Genomic DNA, 10,328 nt, shown 5'->3' on the forward strand with positions numbered 1-10,328 from the left:
TATTATATAAGTAATTTTTAGTAATTTACTATTAAATTTAGAAAAGTTCTATATTAGTTTATTTCTTATATTAAATATCTAATTATTAATCTAGTAATTATTCTTATTTATAAATAGGACAGGATTCTTAATTTTAATAAGCTATAATTAATTACTATAAACTAAAAGTAAGAAAGAGTCTTAGTATTAGTTCCTAAATAGTTCTCCTAATAGAAATCTATAATATTCCTAAATATCTGTCTATTTAGATCTCTACTTTATTACTTCTTTTTATATTAGTCTTTCTTTTATATAAAGTTAACTAGTAATTACTTCTAGCTTATTAACTTTTTTAGTAAATTAGTTAATATATAAATAAAATTTCTAGTAGTATTTCGCTTATTTATTAGTTATAAGGCAGTATTTATTAATAAAGTTATTTCATATAAGTAATCTCTATTAGGCCTTATTTATTTTCGAAATATTTATACTAATTTTAAGTTCCAAGTTAGCTAGCTATTTCTTAATATTTTTTTCCGAAATAGTATTATAATAGCTTTTCTAGTAATATAGGTTTATAATATTAAAGTCCGGCTTCTTTATTTTATTATACTAGGGCCTCTTATCTAATATATTTATAGTAATAGTACTTGGTCCCGGGCTATTTATAGTAGCTTTAGAAGAGATATTAGTTATAGAGATAAATACTAAGTAAGTTCTTCTTATTTAATATTAGTAAACTATAACTAATTATTATCTTATCTAATTTTAAGTTAGTAAACTAAAACTAATTATTATCTTTTCTTATTTTAAATTAGTAGACTATTACTAATTCTTCCTATATTAGGAAAGAGGGCCGGTTCTTTTACTCTTATTAGTATTAAGGAAATATTATCTGCTCTAGTTAAGGATTAGGCTTCGAGATTAACCGGATTATAAAGAATAATATCTTTCTTCTTTTATATTAGCAGAGGACCGACTACTAGAAGGAGGATATTATCTGCTCTAGTTAAGAGTCAGGCTCCGAGGTTAACTAGATTATAGAGGACGTTATGCTTCTAGTTAAGCTCTCTAGTTCTTTATAGTTCGAGAAGGTTATTAAATATTAAAAGCGGTATTCTGTCTTTGCTTTCTAAGAACAAATACGGGTCCTTTGCTAGTAGTATTATATTACCTCTATAGGCCGAGTCAAATAAGCTTAGTATTATATAATAGCGGGATTAATATAATAGTTAAAGGCTCAAAGTTTAAAGAATCTCATATATTAGAAAATACTAAGCTATAGAACAAAGTAGGGAGAATACCTTGACCTTTAGTATTATTCCGTCTAAGTAATTCCGGCTTAGCTTCGTTTTGTGCCTGTTTCCGATATCCTGTCCTTGGCAGATCATGCCCTTATACTAGCCGTCACACAAGCCAGCTCGGAAGTATATATATATACTAGCTATATAAATCTCCTGTATTACTTTACTATATATTCGAATTCTAGAGGTATTAATATAAATTAATTTTTGAGCACATTATATATAGAGGTTTTCTGTTAGATGATTTGCCCCTAATAAATAATATATGTAGTACTTGGACAGACTTTAATGGTAGAGCCAGGGGCTTGATGTGCACTTACACTTGACGATGCTCGATAATTAGAACTCTTTACGGAGCGCGGGCTCTGGAAGAATATTATCTCAAAGGACACCGGCAGGATTCGATTTATAGGAACACTGGGCCTTCCATTTGCGCAATCCGATTAATGGCCAGCTTGAAGCACACTGTCCCTAAGCTCGCTCGCGAATTACCCGTTGACAGCTTGTCACCTGGGAAACCGCAACCAGGAAGAGCGATTGCAATGGAATCCACAAGACACAGCAAGAGCAGGTATTCCTTCCAAGGTTGACGAGCTTGAAGAAGCGAGGCTAACGATGTACCTTAGCACCGAGAGGAGGAGAAAGCAAATGATTGCGTTGGTGAAGCAACGACCCGCAAAGCCACCGCACGGCACGTTGACGAGTACCCAGAACATGGAAGAAAAGGGCAAGACAATATAATTTGATATGAGGAGGAACACATAAATTTGACAACTTCTGGATAGGGGCGTTGCTAAGATGGGAGGAGGATTTTCTATTGAAAGAGGTACGCCAGTGGCAGGAGACAGAACAAGATCGGCAGGAGGGTAATTTTAGGTTTACTTCGGCTATATGTACTGGGAGTATGCATGGATCGACCGCTATTGCTTTTGCTTCTGACTGGGAATGCCAGTACGTAGTCCTTGTGGTGACTATGGGGTTGAGACCAATTTTAGCGAAAAAGAGGTAGAATAAGAAGAAGACAGCCCAGCAATACAATCGTTATCGAAAACACTCACAGTTAGAGTTTCACCCTCGCCTTCTAATTTCTTAGCATGTTTGCTTTAGTCTTGCACATTAAGTTATAGTTGCGGGTTCAATTTTGTTAGACTGTTTAGTTACTAATCAATCCCCCCATCACATTTCGCCATTAAAATCTTACACGAAGAAACCCCTTCAGCCGCTTGGCGAACCCTTGATGATTACTGGTCTTTGGTCACGTCATGGTGAAGCAACTCCAGCATCTCCGAGCTTCTAGTCCCAAATAAAACAAAGTTATAGAGCGTAACTATCCGCCAGGGAACAGATGTGAGGTTTGATTCTTGATTTGCAATTCTTGGCATATGAGAGATCCTTCCGCCGAACTCGACCACTGAGGTCCCCCTTTCCTTCCCATTTTAGCCCTTACTTTCCAAGTTAGTGTATGCAGCCCAGGCGACAACCCACTCAACCTCGCATTTGTTTCATATTCCGAGTGCTCACACCAAATAAGAAGAATATTCACTATATCGACAGCTTTTCTCTCGTCATCACGCGAGTTCAAACCAGCTGGAAGGCATCGCTACAGCTATAAAGTCTCAAAAGTTGTAGTCACAGGTGCCGCGTGCGGGAGTAACTGGTCTAGTTACTCTCAAAAATCTGCTCGAAGAAGACTTTAACACGACGGCGTTCGAGAGGAGAGATACGATTGGTGGCCTCTGGAAATACACCAGTGACAGAGAGGTTGTGTCTGTCTTGGAGACAACCGTGAGCAATAAAAGCAGGTTCAAATTTTCCTTTGCCGAAAGGATCTGCATCATTTCCAACTTCGGCTGAGGTATACAACTATCTGGAATCTTAAGCAAACAGATTCAATCTTCTGCCACACATCCATCTCCGAACGAAGAAACTAAGGGTAACTCGTAACCACGACGATACACAGTGGATCGTTCATTTATGAGAACGGAATAAGTTGAAGACCGCGCAAACCTTGATAAAGTCACCATTTGTAGTGGTGTGTGAAGAAGGCCGGAATGCCTTTGATTGAGGGTAGATGTTTATTCGAAAGAGAGGTCATTTGTCCCCATACATTCAGGACTCCGAGCAAACTTCAAGGGTAAGGCAGTCGCCGTACTGGGCATCGGTAGCAATGCAGCAGACATCGCAACAGCTCTTGTAGGGAATACAATTAGGGCTTACCTCTCTCACCGCGGTGGTGTCAATATTGTTGCTCTGCCCTCCATCTAGAATTTAAGTTAATGATGTGACATAGCTGCCTCGCAATATTGACGGCAAGCCGGGTGACCTCGCAACCAGCAGATACATAATCGGCTTGAAGTACACATTGAAAGCAATTTCACTAGAAATATCGGAGGAGTTTTTTGACATGATAATGCATCTCTCACAAAGAAGGCGTTCAAACTTCAACCCGAATGTTGCATACACCCTCCTAAATCGACCTTGTGTTACCAACCCATGGCAGCCGACACCTTGTTCTTTAATTTTGAAGATGAATCAATAACTTCCAGGCATAGTGTCCTGCAATTCTTTGGCGCAGGCACGATCAAATTCAACAATGTTTCGCAGCCGAGGTAGATGCCTTGATTTGTTGCATGAGCTACTGTCGAGACTTCTCCCTCCTACCGGAACTTACGACTACTGAGAAGAATGTCTGGAGTGAGAAACCAAACTCCGGCGGGCAACTCCTCTGAAGGTTCTACCAGAACATCTTTCCACCTTCACAGGGAGACTCAATAGCCTTCTTGAACAACTTTACCTATGGAATACAGATCTTGCCGTTATGTCTGTGGCACAGGTTTTGAAGGGAGCATTACACTTGCCATCAGTTGGGGAGATGAATCGGCAGTTCGATAAACATCAGGCTTGGCTGACAATACTCGCGGAGCGTGAGATGGTGGCCTCGGATTTTGTTTTAAGAGGAAAATTGGCTCCGTTGGTGCCACGACGCTGCTGGAACGGGGATCAATTAAAATTTTGGGTACGGGGCTGCTGGGTGGAGCTTTTGGGTGAAGGATACGAGGCTCTTCGGCTGTCGATGGGAGCGGAAGAAGTGGGATGGAGCTAGGGAAGCCATTATGAATGTGAATAAGGAGACTAACAGACTGTAGAGATTTTTTATATATCGATTCAAGAGAAATATAAAGAGCGGGCTGGCGTATCTTTGCTTTCGCTCTCGTCATGGTATGGCTATCCTCGCTAGCTGTCAGGGGTAAGTCGCTTAATTTCAATTATAACGCTTCAAGAGTCAAGACTATGAAAGTAGGACCTAAACTTGATAATAACACGCATTACATAAAAGGCATAAAAGTTATATTAGTGTAGAATTCGTTAACTCGCCTCGCCTTCCAGTATTGCGCAAAGCCCACACTTTAAAGTATTCTGATCGAAATATGCGAGTCGTGCTGGGAGCTATAGGGAGCAGAACGTCAATATTATGAAGACAATGTAAAGCCAATTCTATGACGGTATAGGGTACAAAAGCTTTTAAAGTCATTTGGAATCGTGTGCTAATAAATAAACAATAGAACAATATACGTATAACTTTTTGATATCCATCCATCTGCTCAAATTTTCTCATCGCATGGAAAAGTCAAGTCATGCGCTCTCAGCGGAGGGCTGCTCTAGTTAGGATGAAAATCTAACTAGAGTTTGATAAAGCCTTGGAGATAGGAAAATATAATCATTGAGCTTAATCTATATTTTCTTCGCCAATTAGAGTCGAGGGAGCTTTATCTGTCGACCCAGTAAAATTTGGTTATAATAGAGAGCTTAGTAGCATATATACGAGCAAGAATGAATAACGGTATAAGAAGTATAAAGATTTGGTCCATTGAGCGGTAGTTTACATTCTCCTAGTAAGTGTCATGGCCTGGACAAGCTATGGAAGTGGAATGTGGGTATGTTTGGTATAAAAATATATGAATAATAGTACCCTAAGGGCGGTAAAGAAGCTATATATACGCCTGTATATAGTACATAATAGTAAGCATATAATTGTCCCCTCGGTTTCTTGTTAACAGACCGCCCTGGGACTGTCCCCCCTGCTGACTCACTCAGGGGAAGCGAGTCGTGGATTCACCCCACCAGCAAACGTGGTTGATGTGTTCCTTATAAAATGAGATGTTATTGTTCAAATAATGCTTCTGAATAGATTCTTTTCAATCTCGTAACCCCCAAGGTCCGCAAGGTCTAGTGAAGCTTATATCTGAAAGTGCACAGCGAAATAGCACATGATTCCTCGTTCCCTTATAGTTTTACGGAGGTTCCAGCACAAAGTAAAGGGAATATAGGGTTCAAAGCCTGTAAGAGCCTCTAAGAGATTGACCACTGGAACAGCATAACCTTAGCCGTAAGCCCCTTAGCTGGCAGGGCAACAACAGCGCCCAGAGCGCTGTAACCGAGATTTTTTTTTACAGGGCTTGTTAGGGCTCGTTAACTGAAGGGGAAAATCACAGGGCATTATGGGTGCTACAGGCTCTGAGCCCTGTATTCTCTTTACCTTATGCCGGAACCTTCGTACCCCGTTGTTACCCCGCTTTCTCCTTATCAACACGATCTACAGTCAACCTGCCGATCATGATGAGGCTTTCGCATATCCTGATTATGACCTTTAAGATTCGACCTACTACTCTGCCTACCTTACTAGTTTTCTTTTACTGCGCAACTTCATGGCAAGGATAAGATGACCTCACCATCATACATCATCGTCGGCTCCGGAGTCTTCGGAGCCTCGACCTCGCTCTCCCTCATCCGCAAGTACCCATCCGCCAGCATCATCCTCATCGATCGCGATGCTTTCTACGCCCCTTTCCGTGTCGCCGCATCCTGGGACTGGAACAAGGCTGTCCGCGCTGACTATAGGGACATTCTGTACACCAAGCTCGGCCTGGAAGCGCAATTGCTCTGGCGGACGGACCCGGTCTGGCAACCGTTCTACCACCAGAGTGGCGTGATGTGGATCTCGTCCACAGCGTTCACGGAGCAGGTGCTGAAGAACTTTGCTGAGTTGGGAGTTGAGGTTGATATACGCGCTTACTCTGTAGAGGAGGCCAGGGCTTTGTATGGTGGGCTTTTTGAAGATGCTGATTACACTGGTGTTAAGCAGGTATTGGTGAATAGGACCAGTGGATGGGCGGAGGCGAAGGAGGCGTTGCAGAATACCATTAAGACAGCTGTTGGCCTTGGAGTGAAGTACGTGACGGCTGAGGTCACAGCGCTTGAATTCGAGGATAGCCCAGGGAGGAAACGATGTCACGGCGTCAAGACAGCTATTGGGGAGTCCATCGGTGCTGATCGGGTGATTCTTTGCACGGGAGCTTTCACTCCTAAATTGTTGGTTGACAGTGCGCCGGAGTGGACGGATCTTCACGTTGGCGATCGGATCATTGCCGCCGCTGTCACCGAAGCCATTGCCCCCCTGACCGCTGAGCAATACCATATTCTAGACACGATGCCCGTGGCAATCAATGACAATCCCACAGAATACGGTGTGAATGGCGCGTACGTTTTCTGACTTCAACTTACTAACTATTCGAGTAGGAGAAAACCTCGGATGTCTGCCGCTGCCCAAAATCAACGCACTCAAGTATTGGGGTCAAATCATCTTCCGAAATACTCTTGAGCATCACATTACTCGCAAACCGTTATCTATGCCACCGCTTAAGTCGGACTATGCGCAGTGGGACGTGCCGCTGGCGTTGAAAGATGACGTTCGAAGGGGACCCGAGTCGATGTTTGGGCGAAAGAAAGTTAATCAAGAACTGGAGAAGTTCAGAATCTGCTGGTCTGTTTCCTCTTTTTTATATTTCAATTTTGGCTAATTTTGAGGCTGTGGTGGTAGGGAGGCTTTGACGCCAAGTCAAGACTTCATTGTTTCTCCTCACTCTGCTTGCGATGGGTTGTATGTTGCAACTTGCGGCTCTTTCCACGGGTTTAAATTCCTGCCCGTTCTTGGGAAGTACGTTGTTGAGATGTTGTGTGGTGAGTTGGAGCCGAAACTGAGGGAGAGGTGGGCGTGGGATCGAGAGTTACCTCCCACGAAGGTGAATAGCAAATGGCCGAAGAGAGATTTGATAGCATTGTCCGAATAAGGTTTGTCGTGAACGGCACCGGGGGAGGAGGGGTAAGTTATCCAGTGAAGGATTTGCACTTTCCTAAGCATCTTCTGGTTTGATTAATATTGGTATATTCATTGGACTCTCGCAGTAAACATCTTCACTTAATTACGAGTTATGAATGAAATCAATTCTTCAACAAATGTTACACAAGACACGACTATAATTTCAAGAATTGCTGAATATCTAACCCCTAACTCCAACAATGCAACAACGCCAACAAGACACAATCTACCAGAGCGACCAAGAAGCCTTCTCATACCCCCTTTCCCATCCCTCCAGATCTCGATCTAGCGCCGCCCTCCCCCTCATAACACACTCCGCATTCCCTAGAATCTTTTCCTCGCTTCCACTACTCACAACATCGATCATAGCCGCCGCAAGCTCATCTACATCGACGCTCCCAATAAACACACTCCCCAGCCACCTTAGATCCCCTTTCTCTCCTTTCTTCGGCAGAACCATCGATGGCTTCACAATGAAACTCTGCCAGTGTCCCCCATGCAAAAATTCGCCATTCGTCTCAAAGTCCATCATTTCCAGTTCCGCTTTCCCTTTAATCCGTCGCCCTCCCGAAAGGAACAGTAAACATCGCTCCTGATCTTGTTCCGCGAGCCGTCCACTGGTGTGCACATATCGGAACGGCTTCTTTTGTCGCGCGACGGAGGGGGCAATAGCATTACAAAAGGCGAGCGGGTAGTCGATTTCGATGTCCTGGCGGCCTTCGGTCGTTCCCAATGCCCAAATACACGCATCAGCTCCTTCCATCTTCTTGATCACTTCTTCGGAGTATACAGTGAAGTCTTTCATGATGATTACCTCGATTTTCGGGTCTTTCGTTAGGCTTCCCGGGAGAGGACGGCGGGACAGCGCCATTATGGATGTAACGGTTGGGTCGCGGCGACATTGGGAAAGGATTTCGCTGCCGATGAAGCCGGTGACACCTGTGAGGATGACCTTCATATTTGCAATTTTCGCAACTAAAGCTTCATGAGTGATGAGGTGTTACGCTGAAGGCCGTATTCGGAGGTTGCTGAAATAGAAAGAGGTCGAGTGAAGTGTGAAGTCGTGAGGAGATCGAGATGGCTCTGCGACTTTGACCGTTGTTGGGGAAAGATCACTTTGATCACTTTGATAGGATACTGCGTGCTGAAAATAACGAATTCCATTGCGGAGGAACTCATTAGATATAGACCCTCGAGTTAGGCTTCGCAAGAGTCGATTGCCCGGAGTGTCCATCGTCCCGGGTGATGAAGCGATTCGACGACCTGTGCTGTCTAAATCCCCCGACCGGCGCAAATCAGCCCCGAACGCCCCGCCGCCCAACCTCGCCAAAGCCCCCCGATGATCCGATCTCAGACGGGATCATCCGAATGGGCACGATGTTTTGCAGTCGCGATGCGTCCAATCGCAGCCCTGCCCTCGCAAATCGAAGAGTCCTTGGGTTCGTGAGGGTTGCGCCTCGCTTGTGATTTCCGGCGAGTGAGAAGCTTGGAATGTGCGGTTGCGGCGTATTTAGAGTTCTCGTGGACCGGGTCGGGTCGATGTTGCACCGTGGATCATCCACGGTGGATGGCTTCTGGAAGCGCCCACTTGACCAAAAGCGAGGGAGATGGAGATGCACTGGAAAGTTACTTGTACTTTTGTACCGAATATTAAGATTGGGATGGAGCCGATGGAGAGGGATAGCTGGCCTAGCCTATGAGTGAGTGAAGGGAGGCTGTGAAGCAGCACGAAAGCTCTAACCAAGCACTGCGTTCTACTTGGCGATGGCCACCCTTGCCGTTCTCATCCTCGCTGTTGCAATCGATGCCACTGCTCTGTGTAGCTTTGCCATTAAGTCAACACCACTTGAAAAGTCCTCAAAAGAGACTAAATTCCCAAATCGATCATTGCGGACGAAATTCACGGCACTGGCTTCAAAGCTTTCTGGGCCGGAACAGCCTTCATGCTCTGCTATGTCGTATTCCAGCCTGTCATCGACTGCTTCTCTAGCATTTTTGGCCGTAGACTCGTCCTCACCTCCTCAGTGCTGTTCTTCCTTGCAGAATGTCTGCGCTTTGCTCTGGCGAAGAACTTCAAAATAGTCCTCGTTTTTCGAGTGTGTAAGACGCTGGTGGTGATGGAATTGCTGTCATGACGGAGACTATTGTTTCTGAGACGATCCCGCTGAGATTGAGGGGCGAGTGGTTTGGTGTTCTTAGTGGGAGGAATGCTATTGGAACTCTGCTGGGTCCGATCCTTGGGGGTGTGTTGGCGCAGCATGTTACTTGGGTAAGCATACTGTCTCTCTCAAAGCAATCGGGCTGGTGTTGACTATCGCAGCGATGGGTCTTTTATATCAACCTCTCATTCATTGGCGTTGAGTGATGGTTCCTCTTTCCATCAACCTCACTGTTCTCCTTACTTCCCTCGTCGACAAACTCAAACGCATCGACCTGATCGGCTCTCTGATCTTCATTGGCTCTACCACCGGCTTCATGATGGGTATCTCGTGGGTTGGAGTGCAATACCCTTGGTCGTCTTGGCACATCGTCATCCTATCGCCATTGGTTTCCGTGGTTTCATCGGATTTTACTTCTAGGAGGAGTTCCTGACCGTCGAACTTATCGTACCCACCTGCATCTTCAAAACCCACAACGCAGTCGCCGGATACCTCAACACCATCCTGCACAGCACGACCGTTCTCTCTCTGGTCTACCGCTTGCCTCTCTACTCCCATGGCGTAAAGGGATAACCACAACCATCACATGGGAGCGGTCTTCCCGGAGACATTCACAGTCGCGCCGGTCGCTGTTATAGCCGGCATTCTGATTGGGAAGTTCAGTATTTCCCGCTGAGTCATCTAGCCTGGCTGGACTGCCGCCGCTCTCAGCATGGGAATCCTCTTCCT

The 10,328-nt window shown here is 44.6% G+C and overlaps 3 protein-coding genes across 3 annotated transcripts; 2 read left to right on the forward strand and 1 right to left on the reverse strand.

Moving 5' to 3' along the window:
- The first annotated feature begins 5,872 nt into the window (after positions 1–5,872).
- Positions 5,873–7,550, forward strand: K444DRAFT_576598 (FAD dependent oxidoreductase). The gene is made up of 3 exons (XM_024877541.1): positions 5,873–6,808; positions 6,861–7,104; positions 7,162–7,550. The coding sequence occupies exons 1-3, from the start codon at positions 6,004–6,006 to the stop codon at positions 7,409–7,411; spliced, it is 1,299 nt and encodes a 432-aa protein (XP_024727771.1). The 5' UTR covers positions 5,873–6,003; the 3' UTR covers positions 7,412–7,550.
- Positions 7,551–7,590: 40 nt separating this feature from the next.
- K444DRAFT_622206 (uncharacterized protein) lies at positions 7,591–8,260 on the reverse strand. The gene has a single exon (XM_024882051.1). It carries the CDS (start codon positions 8,243–8,245, stop codon positions 7,667–7,669), a length of 579 nt encoding a protein of 192 aa, XP_024727772.1. The 5' UTR covers positions 8,246–8,260; the 3' UTR covers positions 7,591–7,666.
- An 847-nt stretch (positions 8,261–9,107) lies between these two features.
- On the forward strand, positions 9,108–9,976 carry K444DRAFT_622207 (uncharacterized protein). The gene has a single exon (XM_024882052.1). It carries the CDS (start codon positions 9,205–9,207, stop codon positions 9,520–9,522), a length of 318 nt encoding a protein of 105 aa, XP_024727773.1. The 5' UTR covers positions 9,108–9,204; the 3' UTR covers positions 9,523–9,976.
- The last annotated feature ends 352 nt before the right edge of the window (positions 9,977–10,328 follow it).

The sequence above is a fragment of the Hyaloscypha bicolor genome (assembly GCF_002865645.1).
Source record: "Hyaloscypha bicolor E unplaced genomic scaffold K444scaffold_183, whole genome shotgun sequence".
In the NCBI taxonomy this organism is placed as follows: Eukaryota; Fungi; Ascomycota; class Leotiomycetes; order Helotiales; family Hyaloscyphaceae; genus Hyaloscypha; species Hyaloscypha bicolor.

Excerpts from the sequence above, each read along its gene's own strand:
- K444DRAFT_576598 (XM_024877541.1), top strand. The coding sequence starts at position 6,004 with ATGACCTCACCATCATACATCATCGTCGGCTCCGGAGTCTTCGGAGCC. Across the intron at positions 6,809-6,860 it reads TGACAATCCCACAGAATACG|GAGAAAACCTCGGATGTCTG; the intron begins GTGTGAATGGCG and ends CTATTCGAGTAG. Across the intron at positions 7,105-7,161 it reads GAGAAGTTCAGAATCTGCTG|GGAGGCTTTGACGCCAAGTC; the intron begins GTCTGTTTCCTC and ends CTGTGGTGGTAG.
- K444DRAFT_622206 (XM_024882051.1), bottom strand. The coding sequence starts at position 8,245 with ATGAAAGACTTCACTGTATACTCCGAAGAAGTGATCAAGAAGATGGAA.
- K444DRAFT_622207 (XM_024882052.1), top strand. The coding sequence starts at position 9,205 with ATGGCCACCCTTGCCGTTCTCATCCTCGCTGTTGCAATCGATGCCACT.